This window comes from Phodopus roborovskii, unplaced genomic scaffold, assembly GCF_943737965.1.
Source record: "Phodopus roborovskii unplaced genomic scaffold, PHOROB, whole genome shotgun sequence".
Taxonomy (NCBI): domain Eukaryota; kingdom Metazoa; phylum Chordata; class Mammalia; order Rodentia; family Cricetidae; genus Phodopus; species Phodopus roborovskii.
The window spans coordinates 30,199,983-30,215,425 of record NW_026126540.1 but is presented as its reverse complement, the minus strand read 5'-3'; the positions used below and the strand labels follow the sequence as shown (position 1 = coordinate 30,215,425).

Below are 15,443 nucleotides of genomic sequence, written 5' to 3'. Positions count from 1 at the left end.
TCTCTCCCAGCTTTTCTCACCCTGTCCTTCCATAGGCACTAATAGAACATCAATGATGACATGCTGAATGAAGAGAGGCGAAAGTTTAAAAGCAATCTTTCTCAGGAAGCCAAGTCCAGTTGTACCACTGATGTCTTTCCTCCTCAGTGATGCAGAGAAGTTGTAAGGTACAATAGAATGGTTCATTCCAGAAACATGGTAAGCTGCAAGGGAGAAAGGCTAATGGCTAATGATGACCCAATCCATCTAGGGTTGTATACAGACAGATATTTGGTGAAAGCACCCACTCTGGGCCTCCCTTCATAGAGTTCACCCAGTTCAGAGTCAATGTATCGAATGTTTGTGTTTGTATTACTTTGTGTATGCATATGTGATGTGTGTGCATGAATAGGTGTGTGTCTGTGTCTGTGTGTCTGTCTGTATGTATGTATGTGTAATTATTCTTGGCTGCTAAATGCTAACATCTCCTTCAACATTATTATAAAATGATTGTTCAGTCTCTTCAAGGCCACTCTGTCATATACAATGTTTTTATAAAACTACGAGTTTGGAAGGCAGAAGAATGACCACTGAGTTATGGATGATGCACTCCAAAAGGATCCTTCAGTGGTATTTATTGCTGTTCTCTGTTTTCCTTATTCAGAATAAACAAAAACAAAAACAAAAACAAACGCACAATTCCTATTTTCCCAAGGCACGGGGTTCCCAGAGAGGAAGGCCCCCCCCAAAGAGATTCTGGAGTCTTGACTACCATCACCTCCATGGAGTTTGGATTGATCTTTAAACCATGTGTACTGACATCTGGGAGGAGGAGCCTGGGACCGCCCCATACTGCCGGCCATCACAGGTGTTGGTAGCCTGCTGATTATTAGCTGAAGGACTGATCATATGCATACCGTGCTCCATCCCTGTGGGCAGGTACTGCCTCTCTCCAAAGGCCCCATTGGAGGGAGAAGAACAGAGTAAAGTGCTTTGAGATGCGCTCAGTTTTTCTGGGCTTGCAGCTAGCCTGGGGGAGGTGGGGAAATTGTATCCATACAGATTGTAGGGATTGTGAAGGGAGAAGGCATTGTAGGAGCTCTGCTGCATGTGGCTGCCACCAAACATGTGTGGTGATGAGGAGCTGGAGGCCGCATTGCCTGCCTGCATAACATACTGAAACTGAGAAGTGGGGAAGGACCCCAGCTGGCCGCCATAGGCTTCCATCTTGCTGTTGCTAGGCAACGAGGGAGGCGTTGGTATTCCTGAGATCAGAGATGGAGTCCTCTGAGGCATGAAGGTTTCAGAGGGCTGAGTGGCTGAAGCCGTGCCACTCTGGAGCCTGTTGTAGCCACTGTCACTCAGCCCTGGATAGCTCTGTAAGGCAGCCATGTTGCTTCGGGCACATGGTGGATAATCAGAGAGGTTTAGATTACACAGCTGGCTTTCTCGACAGCCCACGTTGAAAGTATTGGGGGCCAAATGAAAAGTTGGAGGAGAACAGGATGGAGATAAGAGATGAGAAGAAGCCGAAGGGGACGGTGTCCCGGTGCTGGAGGTGGTTGGGGAAGTACCTGTACTGCCCCCTGAAAAACAAAACATAAATTCCATTAATTAAGATGTCTAGGCCAAAAATCCTACATTCTTACAGATCAATTGCTTCCTTTTACATCAGAAGATGATGTCACATGTTTGAGAACACATTACAAAGGAGAGGACAAAGGATGACACAAGACCACTAGTCTTTGCATTTCTTCCTATAATGGTCTTAGTCATGCTTTAAAATTTTAGAACAAACCTCCAGTGTTCATTTTTTTTTTTTTATTTTCTGACCATTGAAATCACTTTCTAATAAGACTTTCAGTGATCAGCAATAGAAACCACTAGTTCATCTCTTCCCATGCTCAGGACAATTGTGTAAGGTGTGTATTTTATCCTGCAACTCTTTCCTATCTTGCAATCTTCAGTAGGATGGAGGATGGAGCAGGATGCCAAATGGGACTTAAACCTGAGAAACCATGGCAAAGGGGCTTAGGTGGTAGAACCTGAGACATTGAATTGGAGGTCTGGCATATTATATCAAAGACACATACACATAAGATATAGGCTAAAGTGAGTCAGGACTAACTTGAAACAAAATCACAGTCCTGAGGATCTACTGATCTTCGTTGACAGAAGCCTGCCAATTCTGAGAGACTGGACGAAGAGTTGTATGTGGAATACCTGAGTGTGGATGTGTTTTAAGCTAAACCAGCCATAAACTAATCCAAATGTCAGACGAATGGATTCTACTCTTGGCTCTGCACACTAACCCAACTGCCTCATTACCACCATAGCTTTCAGTTTCTTCATCATAGATAAGGAATCAGTAAGATCAGTGGTCCTGAAAAGTCCTGCCATTTGAAAATGCTGCTATGCCAGGATTCAAACTCAAACCAACTAATGGAGAGTTTCTAAGCATGAGAATTCCATGTTAGCATATTTCAAAGCTCCTCTAATGTGCAACCAGTGTTGAAAGGTGACAATATAATATGAGTTCCTACTTTACAGTATGCAGATCAGTGATTCTAAAACTTCAGTGTGCAAATGAGTCAGCTGGAGGGCCGATGAAAACAAGTTGCTGACTCCATCTGGCTTCTGAATCTGGGTATATGGGGAGGTACGTTTCAGATCCAGATGTTGCACTTTGCTATGGAAGACCTTCAAAATCCTATTTTCAAATAATCTTGAATCTGTCTTGCAAAAAGCTGATCATCAGCCATGTAGATGACAGGCTGTATGAATGGTTGAGGTTCCAACGGATGAAGAAACAGTTCAAGTCAACCCTCGTCGAAGATGTTCTCCAAATAAGAAAGCCAAAGGAGACCTGTGCAAGGCTTATCTTGCTCAGGGGTAGGAAGCATCCACTCTCTACCTCTTTCAGTGGACCTCAAGGGCAGTAATTGCTTGGGGTAGCTGAACCTTCACTGAATCCTAGAATATTCAGCTCTTTTGTCCTCTCTAGAATCCTTTTTGATGAATTTCCTTTCATGCACTAATATGGTGCTTCTCCTAATTGTTGAGAACCATGGTTCTTCAAAGGACAACATGTCTTAAGTTACTGATAATTCTTATTGAGGCTCCAAGAAACTAACCATCACGAGGAGGTAAGGAATGAGTTTTGTTTCATTTTGATCGATGAAGAAAACCAGGAACATTCCAGACGTAATGGAAAAATATCTATAGTATTCTAGGAAGGGGAGAAGCTGGTAAAGGGAACAAATAGCCTCAGCCCAGATCCTGAGGCAAAGTGGAAGTACTGGTGGTAGAAGGAAAAATTTGGCTTTGCTAGTATTTTGTTCAGAGTTAAATTTTTATAGATCAGTTAACATCATCACAGTCAAAGGAATTTCCCTCAGTGAACTTTCAGATCCAATTGAAATTTGAAGACAACCCAATCAGTTCTAATTTTAGAGTCATATCAGAAAAATCTCCTTTCATAACAAATTCCCATAAAAAAAAGAACTAAAATGATTTTTGTTTGGCAGTCTATTATAAGGCTGGCATTGTCAAAAACTACAAGCAGCTGGTCATGGTGAGAGGAGCTTCTCTTCAGTTTATAGTCACACACTATGACATATACCTCCTGAGTTCACCACAGCTGTGCAACAAAGGGCTTGAGCCAGTGAGCCCCACTTTCCCTCCTTGTCATGCTGTAGCTGCATCTAAGGATTAAAGGAAGTATAGATAGTCAACTCCAAGTGCTTTCCAAGAAACCACTTTAGTATAATGAGGGTGTCCTGGAAGGGGAAGATTCTGGAAGCAGAAGCTGACCATGCTTCCTGCTGCTGAGTAGCTGGATGGCCTCCTCTCCCTCAATATCCTACAGAAAGCTCATAGGGTTATGTATTCCTCCTTGAGGCATCCTATACACATTTTCTGCTTCTCTACCCTAAATGCCATGAACTTTACTGCAGTAAATGCTGTGGCACAAATGGAGAAACTTGACTCCAGCTGTAAAGAGATTTGTGTTTTATGAGATAGGAATACAGTCTCCTGTCTTTGAAAACTACTCCTGCTTTCCCTGGTATGGTGTTTATGTGGCCCCCAAGGAGGCCACCTGCTCAGCACACTGTCCTATCCTGTTGTAGGTGAGCTCTATCAGGCCCCAGCCTCAGCCCTGCAGCCGGAAGTACACGATGGAGCAGATGACGTTCTACAACTCTAAATGGCTTTCTCAGATGGCCCAAGATGGAACGAATGGTACTGATTTAAGGCCTCAATTGGTTTCACTACAAAAAAAAGAAGGAGAAGAAGAAGAAGGGAACTATTAACAAGTTACAGGGGTTTCTGCTGAGCAGATGAGAGGCACATGTTAAAAAGTTTGTAGTCAGCTTGCTTTGGCTTTTAAATGACATTCGCTGGAAATGAGACTTGGTGGCCTGCTGAGCTTCAGGGGGTTGGCAGCCTCCACATGAGCTAGGGTTTGAAGGAGAGAGTAAGCCTGTCCAAAAGAGGGTCACATTGCTTTCATCCGCTTTGAAGAAACATTGTTATGCACTTAAAGTACTCAATACAGATAATAACTAGTTCTCAAAGTCCACATAGAGAGAGGACTGTGGTACTCATTTTGTAGAAAAGCGAACTGAGATACTGAGTCTTTATTCTCTTATGATGTAATGGCTTGTCAAATGTTAAACAAGATTGGGAGTGCCAGCCAAGTGCTAAATAAGCTTAAGGAGGCAGCCCCCCCCCAATGCATTTCAACACTTAGCTAAGCAGAGACCTCTCATCACAAAAAAAAAGCCAGGGCAATGTGGGAAGCCAGGTTGGGCTGATCAGGGCTGACTTTCAGAGTAACGCTTGTCTCCCTGACCACTGTAGTGCCCCTTTGTTCACCCCATCTCCTCTGTCCCTGCAAGGTCGTGGGTTCTCTGAGCATCTTGATATAAATTTGCTTAAAAGACAAATGTGGACTGTAGATGTGAATGAACCTGATTCTGATCCCTGCTATCTTACAATGGAGTCTTGGTTAATCAGCCTCTGGGAACTTTGAGTTATATAAGTGGGTTATCTAATAATTACCTTTCTGGAGATATTTTGAGCATATTTTGACATATAAACATTAAACATGCTCTTTCACGGGAGAAGGAGTAAAGAATGTTCACTCTGATGGAGATGGCCTCTGTTCAGGGAGAGCTGGGCATCTTGGTCTCTATACCCACTAATGAGCATGATGTCACAAGATGTATGCGTCATATTATTTCAGGCTAAAAGAACCTCTATGGTGTGGATGATGGAAGGCATCACTAATTGACAGCTCTGGGCCCACCTGAGCCATGTTCCCAAAGGTACTCTAGTTCCTATTTGAACCGTCTGTCCTTCCTCCTTACTCCATGAGCCCATGAAGGAAATGAGCTGTTCCCTGGCTCCATTTCTTCTCAGATCAAGCAAAGCAGAACTGATTGGATATAAGGAAGTACACTGGTGGCTTTCCCTATTGTCCTCAGAGATCCTTGCCCACTTCTGAAAGGGGATTAAAACATAATGCTTTTAATAACTTCATATTCTTAGGTAATCCAGAATTAATCTCCACCATTCCAGCCCCTTACCCCCTATTTTACTCAGGGACCAAAGTGAGGAGGCACACATTAAATTGCATATCCAACATTAGCTCGTGCCAATATTCAAGGCTAAGAGCCAAAGCAACCAAGAATGCATATTTAGTGGTGAGCCCATATGAGGACAATAACCTAGAATACACTTGTGTACCATGAAGACAAGTTAAATGTGTCCGTGAAAATCCTGAATACCAAACCTGCTGACTTTTGCATCTTTAAATTGATAGCTTCCAGATTGTAACATGGGGGTTTTCACATGCAGCTTCCTTTTGAGTTTATTTTGTTATGCTACACACACACACACACACACACACACACACACACACACACACACAGAGAGACACCAACAAGATAAAACCCCATCTGGATGAATAAAGAATAAATTTCCATGTAACTACTTGTTCTACTGGCTAGGCTCTTCCCTCCTTATAACTTGATGGTGTCTGTCCCTTCAGAGCGCTGGTCCCTGATGTATTCAGACATGTAAGAGCTAAAACATCAGCAGCCCATGACCTGATCCCAGTGAAGAAGCCCATAGGCCACAAAGTTTAATGAGCATGGCAACTGAGAAATTATCCTCAGCTGAAATGAGAAGTTTATTCATGATGCAAATATGAGCACTGTGGTCCTAATGGGAATCTTCTGGTTTCGTAGAAAGATAGAAACCTCCTTCATCCCTTTCCATCAAATGTAAAGCCCTGCATAGCTCCAAATTTATTCTCCTTCAAATATCCTCTCCCAATCACCCTGCTCTGTACCTTGCCCTATTTTGCTGCATTCCCTGGGTATGCCAACCCCAGTTTCTTAGCCTCCCTCACTTGCTTTCCATGCTCAGCCTTCCTTTTTGTCACATGCAACTGTTTCATTCAATCAGCTTCGATTGGGGAACGATGCTTCCCTCCCTCCCTTCTCTCTCTCTCTCTCTCTCTCTCTCTCTCTCTCTCTCTCTCTCTCTCTCTCTCTCTCTCTCTCTCTTCCTCGGAGCCCAGTTTTCTTTCACCATCACACTTAACCTCCAATAAAGGCATATGGACCGTACCTGGAAAGCAAAGCATGATATTTCTCACACCACTACAGTAATTGATTCTGAGGGGACCCAATTAGAATCGGTGAGATTTTGCTAAAAGCCCTTTGATCAGAGGCACATGTCCTTTCCTCTTAGAGATAAAGCAAAAATACCTGGGTGGAGGATACTTTCTAAGCTCTCTCAGGGGACAACTGAGAATGAAGTCACCATGGAGGAAAGCAGAATGCAAAGAAACAGGGAACATTCTGGCCAAGGTGATCTTGCTTAGGCACCTAACTTAGATTTTCCCCAAAGAAGTGTTTTAACTTTTCCTGTTTTACAAGCCAGAGAGTTGCTTTTTTTAATTTTCTATTTTTTTCTGTTTACATAAAAGTTCTAGTTGATATATGTCTCTGATTCTGAGTTTTTGTTTTGGTGTTTTTTTTGTTTGTTTTGTATTGTTTTGTTTTGTTTTGACTGTGAATCTGAAGGTCTGAGAATATTAGGATAAATATGGATAAGAAGGACACGGACATGAGAGTGGAGGAATGGTCTATAGACCCTTTGTCAGGTAGAAGCTGTGAATGGAGCCCTTGAACAGCAGTAACAAGGGATTTGAACTGTTTGAGTGCCTGGCAGATGCCTGGCTCTGCTAAAAAAGCAAAAAAGAAGAAAGGATAAGCTATCTGCCTTAGTTTCAAAATACACAATCTCTTAAATGGTGACACAAATTAGAGGAGTCTCTGCTCTTACCTGGTTCTCCTTAATAAAATCAAATTAAACAACTGGGAAACAGGTGGTTTTCAAAAGGATGACTTTTCATATATGTACACGTATACCAAATAAGGAAAGCAATGTAGAGAATAGAAAAACAGCCACTGTTCACTGTTTAAATAAAAATGTCTGAGAGTTGGCAAGCTGGTTCAGCAGGTGAAGGGACTTGACACCAAGCCCTGATGACCTTGACCTGATTTGGTTTACCAGGGCTCAAATGATGGAGAGAGAGGACAATTACAAAAGTTGTCTTCTGACCCTTATGTGCATAATGTGGCATTTGCACACACTCACAAGGTAAAATTAACAAATGAATTTTAAAAATGTTTCTAATCCCATGGGAAAGATACATGTATATGCATCAATGATTACAACAGGAAAGTGATTCTGAAAACCAAATGCAAACTCACAAAATGATATGAAAGTAAAAGAAGAGAAAATTACAATATCAAGATGCTATATTCTGTTGGGTTTCTGAACTATGGCCAAACAGCTGAAAGATGCAAAGAAATATTTCAAAAGAAATAAACAATGGCAGAGCCTTGACAGGATGGCATTGGAAAGCCCAGGATAAAGTGAAGTTTGCAGATTCCCAAGATGGTGGTGGCCATCTTTTCCTTCTGGACCAATCTCCTGTAGACAAATATGATAAGCTCACTTTCCCATTCTTTATGTTCACCAATATGAACATTATGTCATGACACATGTATGTATTATTTAATTTTTAAATCATACTTAAGACATATTTCCTCAAACATTCATTTTGTTTTCGGGAGGGTGTCTTGTTGGTTTTTGTTTGCTTGTTTTGATTTTCTTTGTCTTTTGAGGCTTTGTGGGAGGTTGGGGTTGTTTCTTTTTTTTAGAGAGAGAGAGAAAGAACATGAACTTGGGTAGGAAATGAGATAGGAAGAATCTGGGAGGATTTGGAGAGGGGAAAAGATATGATTAAAATATATAAACTTTTAAAATAAGAGCTAATTTTTTAAAAATTAATAATCCTTCTGCTTAGTATTTAGTTATAATAGTACAGTAACATCATCTGTAGTCTCCCCACACCAACTAATTGTTACTTGTTATTATTTCTGTTTTTCACTGATCTCCCTTGCCCTTAAATCTGAGCATAAAGTTGTTGAATCCTTGGCAAGCACATTAACAATCTCCCTCTACAATGGCACCTAAGAGAGTTTGTGAACTCATTCTAGCCCTATGTGAGTTTCAAATGTGAATTGGATATCATGCCTGGACCCAGGAATTTAATCATTAGGGAGAAAGTACTGAGAAAAACATCAGTGAAAGATATTAAATGAAGAATGAAACAAGTAGGGGGTGACCCTGCAAGACTTTCACTTACTGCAAACAGCAGAGAAAATTCCCCATGGAAATGCTACTTGAGCTAAGATTTCAAACAGGGATAGCACTAAGGAATCAAGTGAGTAAAAATGACCCTTCTAGGCAGGGAAACAGCATGTGACAGGAAGGAGCACAGCATGTCTGAAAAATGAAAACAGAAACAATGACTCAGGAGTAGAGGGGAGGTGGGACAGGCTAAAGGATATAAGGAACATCCTTGAGTGTTTAGTAAAGCCTGGGTGCTTGTGAAAATAGTTTATCTTAAGGTACCAATTTATCTAATACTCATTGTTACCATCTCTACTTTAGAGGTCTAGTAATCAATGTTAAGGAAACAAAAATAAATTGTGGCTGCTGAAGAATTTTAAGCAAATTAGGGTATAGAGTTGCTATGAGCAGATGTCTTGTTCTGAAACACTGACCAGATCATGATGTGCAGAATGTCCTGGAGCAGATTATAGATGACCATAATCAGCCAGATAAGAGATGATGACACATCAAAAGCAGGTAGTGGCAAGGGAGATTAGAGATGTGAACAGATGCAAGAACATTAACAATAGGCTACGAGAATGGGGCAAGGAGAAATACCCTTGATGACAAGTCAGTGTGGGATTCTTCTCTCAAGAGAGGGTCTTAGGTCAGTTTTGAACCCATTAAACTAAAGTTTAGGACAGTGGTTCTCAACCTGTGAATTGCCACCCCTTTGGGGGCCAAATGACCCATTCACAGGGGCTGCATATCAGATACTTACATTATGATTCATAATAGGGGTAGAATTACAGTTATGAAGTAACAATGAAAATAACTTGTTGGGGTTCACCACTACATGAGGAACTGTGTTAAAGGGTTTCATTCAGCATTAGGAAGGCTGAGAACCACTGCTTTAGGGAGTAAAAGTACAATGTGTTATCAATTACAGGTTAAGTATCTTTGATCTGAAATTCTTTAGGCCAGAAGTCTTCTGAATTTGAAGATTTTCAATTTTTCAGAATATTTATGTATAGACTTCTGAGACATTCCAGGAATAAAACCTAACCTCAAAAGACAAAATTCATGTTTTGTTCCACATATATCAATACACATAACCTAAAGGTAAATGTATATAGCATTTTTAAATGATTTAGTGCAAAAGGGTCTGCATTATATTCTTCTGTATAAATTAGCCATCTTTGCACCATAGCATGACTTCACAATTCAAAAATTAATGTCCATTAAACTATTTTCTCAATTTTTAAAAATATTTTATCTTTAACTATGTGTCTATGTTGGGTACGGTATACTCATTTGAGGGCAAGTGCTCTTGAAATCAGAGACAGATCTCATGGAGCTGGAGTTATAGACAGTTGTGGGTCCTATAACATGATGTTGGGAACCAAGCTCGGGTCCTCTGCAAGAGCAGTATGTGTTCTTAGCTGATGAACCTTCTCTTCAGCCCCTCAATATTTAACTAATATAATTTGTCTTCCACTAGCCAGCTTCTAACTATTTCCAAACCAATCACCAACAGTAACCCTCCATAATTCTAGTGCTTTAATTATCCAATCAATACCAAACATCCAGTGGTGTTGAAATCTACAGTGATGCCTGCTAGCCCTTGAGCAGAAGGGGGGCTTCTGAAGTGCTAGGTCTCCATGTTTCCATAGAGAGAGATAAAGTACTAACTGTGTTACAACCATAATCATTCCTTTCAGCACAACAACTGTCAAATCATTTGGACCACCACTCATAAAAGTTCAGTTTTAATCATATGGATATCTCTGCTGCATATATGGAGAAACCAAGGCATAAATTATATTTAAACTATCCATCAGAGACCAATAGGATCACATTATATTTGGCTATAAAAAAAAAAAAACCCTAAAAAAACCTAAAAAAAAAAAAACCTGGATTCTTAGTTTTCTGTCTATATTGCCTCTGTCAACTTCTCCAAGTGTGATAGTCAATCCTGGCTGTCAAATTGACTAAACTGAAACACACCCAATGGTACACATTTCCAGTGTCTGTGAATTTGTTTTCAGGAACAATTACGTCATGCAGTTCGAGACCAAGTCAGTTATTTAATCAGTGGATGGATTCAAAATCTGAATGGACAATTAGGACATGGTAGAGCCATGGAAGAATGAAAAGGAAATGCTGGTTTGCTTGCTCTAACAGAGCCCCGTCAAGTTATTGCCTAATCATATTTCAAATCATCAGAAAAAGAAGTTTCCATTCGCCTTCATGTCAGACACCCTTGTATAAAGGCGGTGAGAAATAAGGATAACAATGATGCATCATGGCATCTATTTATGTGTACTGTGAGTTTACTAGGATTTTAAATACTTTGTCTCATTTGATATTTACAAAAATATATTATGTTCTTCAATAACATTCAGAAAGAAAAACCAAGGAGCAAAAATGCTGAGAAACCCAAAGAAGTTCCAAACATTAGGAAGAAGTAATTATATGAACTTGCTTCAAATTGTCTAATTTGAGTCATGTTTGTTGTTAGGCAGGATTAGGAATTGAAACTGAGTCCTCAAGCACCCTATACAAATGCCCCCCAACTTAATTAAGTCCCCAGACCCCTTTTTACTTATGTGTGTGAGGTGAGGGTGCTGATTAATTTTTGCCATCTTGACACAAACTCAAGTCACCTGGGAAGAGAGAACCTCAACTGAGATTGGCCTGTGAACATCTTGTGGGGCATTTTCTTGTTTAATGACTGATGTGGGCAATGTCAGCCCTGGCCAGGTGGTCCTGAGTTATATGTATAAGAAGGAAAACTAAGCATGATCATCTTTGTGAGCCAGTAAGTCATGTTGATGGTCTCTACCTCAGTTTCTGCTTCCATGTTCATGCCTTGAGTTGCCTTCTGCCATGGCTTTTCTCCATGGTGGGCTATAACCTGTCAGCAAATATGCCCTTTCCTCCCCGTGGTCTTTTTAGTTGGTGTTTTATCACAGCAACAACAGCAAAATGGGACAGACAGGGTCTCACTGAGTTGTACAAGCTGGCCTTGAACTTGTTCTATAACACAGCTTTATGTTTGTAATCCTCCTGCCCCAGCCATGCAAGCAGCTGCATCAGGAGGCTATGTGAGTCTATACTTTAATTATATCCATCTTTAAAACTCAAAATATTTCAGCAATGTTGGTCACAAACCAATACCAGTGTGCAAAGTATTAGCTGCTTTCCTGAGAAGGCCATGTGGTATCAGATATTATAGAGTTCTGAAGTGGCCTCCCAATAAATTATAAATTAAAAAATTAGGCTACTGTCAATGATAAGAGTTTCTTGTAACATTATGCCCAGTGGAAGGGGAAGACAAGAGAATAAAACATAAACCATCCTATACTCTGGGAGATTTTGACTTAAGAACCCTGGTGGATGGGCCTCAGAATACGGATGGACTGACAGAAAGAGCCAAAATCCTCTGAGCCTCCTGGACACCTCACCAAAGGTTTCCAACCTCAGCTACAAGAGAAGGGATATTATGGATTTTATTAAAACATCACAAACAAGTGGGGCAAAGTCCACATAACCCACCAATGTGATAGGGCTGTTGTTTCAAACAAAAAAGATAGCTTAAGTGTAGCAAAGTTCTGATGAGCTCTGAAGCAGCCCCATCCCATGTGAGACCTCATTTCATTCACTAAAAAGTTAGATTAAGGAAACTGATAAGGTTTCCATGTGGAGTAAATGAAGATACTATGATGGGTTTCTTCAGATAGCAAGGCCTATGTGAATGCTTAGCAGTAGTCACAATGATTCATTTACAATCATTATCATAAATAACCATTGGGCAACGGATGTATTTATAGCAGAGCACTTGCTTAGCATGCACAAGACCCTAGGTTAGATTCCTAGTACCACAGAGAAGGGAGGAAGAGAGGGGAAAAGGGAGGGAGGGAGGGAGGAAAGAAGAATTGTGGTGTTTTAAATGAGAAATATTTCCCGTAGCCTCATGTGTTTGCACAGATGGTTGCCAGTTTGTGACATACTTTGGAGAGGTTGTGGAACCTTCAGGAGGTACAGCCTTGGTAGAAGACATACATCACTGGAATCAGGCTTTGAGGTTTAGAGCCTTGTCCCTCAGTCTGACCTGTACCTCTGCTTCCTGTGTGTGGTTGAGACCTGATCTCTCATTCCTTGATCTCACCCACAGGCCAGGCCTTCTCTGCTATTATGGACTCCAGCCCCTGAAACCATAAGCCAAAACAAACTCTATTCTTCCTGAAGTTACATTACATTTGATCATGGTATGTTATCAACAGCAAAGAAAAGGAAATATCACAGAAATCTATGGTTTTAGGGGGAAAATCTGAATGCAAATGATATGCTGACTCTGTCTCTTTTGTAGGTCCGGTGGTGCTTTTGTTATTTGTGGAGCTGTAAGTTTTCTTTATTTCCAGAGAGTCTGTGTAACCCCTGTATTGGTTTAGGACCAGCTGTGCCATGATCATTTCAGCTCTCCCCATACCCTGTCATCTGCGGAGCAGAGACCTCACCCAAAGCTTTACCTTGCTGCTTTTGCATGGTGGTGAAGTCTTCAAAAGTCAGTGTGCGTACAGGAGGTCTCCAGAATGCGTATGTCTCCATGATGGCTTCAAGTCCAGTTCTGGAATGAGAATAGCCAGGAAATCAACTTGTAAGTAATCCCAAACATGCATTGAAAATGCAAGGTGAGTTGTCTGGAAAGTGGCATACTACAGCCACTGAGAGACACACTACTGGGCTAAATCAGTCTGGGAAAGGTCCCCATGCTGCTACATTGCTGGAGGAAGAACAAAGGAAACTAATTCAGGTCATTCACAAAAAGTCCTTAAACACGATGAAATTTAGCTCCAATTTTCCTTGCAAAGAGGCTCAATGGGCACAATAACAAAGTGCATTTGAGGTCAATGCTATCATTACAGTTGAGCAAAGAGTAGCACTGACTGCTTCTCATGCCGCCACCATTACCTCATCATGGCTGACACATCCTGCCCCAGAGCCAACTGCACCTCCAGAGTGTGTGAAGGCTCAATGAAGCTGTCAAGCTGATGTGACTTCAAAAGGTTTCCTAAGTCAACAGAGGAGAGTGGGGCAACAGAAATAGGAGGAGAGTAAACAAGTGCACTCAAGTTTTTATTGTAGTGAGAAATATCCACCCAAAGGAAAAGAGAAAATATACAACAGGCAAAAGAAACAGTCCATGTCTCCAAATGTCTGTCTTTGTTTGTAACCTAATAATTAAATGGCCATTGAGAACCATATACTGTCAGATTTTAGACAATAACTAGTATTTTTAAATTACATTTATTTACAGCTTCTGGTTTGCTCCTCCCATACAATCTGTAAGTTGGACTGTATGTACACTATCTCTTTACCATTCAACTCTGTCCCTATATAAAGTACTGAAATAGCCACCCAGGGGACTTCCATCATATTGCTGATGACATGCAGCATCCTCAAAACAGAATTTTCTTTGGAGCTCTGCTAAAAGCTTTGAGTGGAGGAGCTTCTGAGTAGGTACTACTTTAAAACTATTTTCTTTGTATCAGAAAGCAGAAGCTCAGGGACTATGGGGAGAAAGTAGGAGAATGGGGAAAGGCAATGGCAAATGTCACTCCATTGTGATGGCATCACAAAGCGCACATGGTGTGCCTCAGCAAACAGCTCCTCCCTATTGGAAAAAAAAAAAAAGCATGCTCTCTGACCTTCTACCTAAGCAATCCGCTTGTTTGGCTGAGTAGTAGGCTAAGAATAAAGTCAGAGGTTTTATTTTAAGTGAGAACAAATACCTTCTCACTTTAACTGATGCTAATCCCCCTAGCATTCTTCTCAGATGAGCCACTGGTACACTGACTGTCTCTTTGTGTTGGAAAATTTGCTTTCTGAATAGGCTTTACTTCTATATTTCTCTTTCTAAAGGCTTCCCTGGATCTTGGAGGCTTTAAATACACTAATGTTGGCAAACCAAACTCTGTATTTTAAGAAGAGGTTCACGGGAGAGAGCAGTACATGGTGTTTATTAGCTGTTAATCTGTGAGAAGCAGGAATAGACGAAATCTCTACCATCAGTCTACATTGGTCCGGAATACAGTTCATGGAACTATTTGTGGATAGAAAGAGCTCAGGCAATTAAGAGAATTCAGAATAATAAGGGGATAGGCAGATAAAGCCATGCTGAGCCTGGGTGGATAGAAGAAATAGATAGGCCCAGCTTAGATCTGACTGCTTTGTCCTGGAATGTTGGCAGCCCACCAGAACAGCCTAGGATTCCCTTTAATGGCACAGGAGACTCACTGCAGATGGCAAGGGTTTATTATTCCACCTTCCAGTCCATCTTTTCCAGGGACAAGTGTACAGCATGAGGACAGAAGCTAGTACAAGGACAAAGAACAATCCCTTCTCGTTTCATAATAAAGTGCTAGGAAACTGAAGTTTCAATAATACCACAGTATAATGCCAGCATTGTATCTTTTCATACATAGAAATGGATTTGGTTTCTTTTTCATAATACTGTTTCAAAACACTATGGCATGAATTAATTTTTTATGCTATACTATGATGACTATGTGTCAGCAATCAAATTTAACTTAAAAATAGTAATGGAATCATATATTTAAAACATAGGGTGATTCATAGATGATGTGTATTCTGTCTCTTCTGGCATTTTCTTTGATAATTATCCAGCCTCTGTTGATGTATTTCCTTGGGAAGATATTTTGAGTTTTTGTTAGATCTGTTATTAAGCTGCTTCTGACATA

The 15,443-nt window shown here is 40.8% G+C and overlaps 1 protein-coding gene across 2 annotated transcripts in view; it reads right to left on the bottom strand.

Moving 5' to 3' along the window:
* Positions 1–734: 734 nt before the first annotated feature.
* Positions 735–15,443, bottom strand: part of Tbx15 (T-box transcription factor 15) — a 98,648-nt gene continuing 83,939 nt past the window's right edge. For both annotated transcript variants that reach the window (XM_051199019.1, XM_051199021.1), the window contains exons 7-8: positions 13,212–13,309; positions 735–1,565 (exon numbers count right to left, since the gene is read on the bottom strand). In XM_051199019.1, coding sequence (XP_051054976.1) covers positions 781–1,565; positions 13,212–13,309 — 883 coding nt within the window. In that variant the 3' untranslated portion in view covers positions 735–780. The remainder of the gene's footprint in view (positions 1,566–13,211; positions 13,310–15,443) is intronic.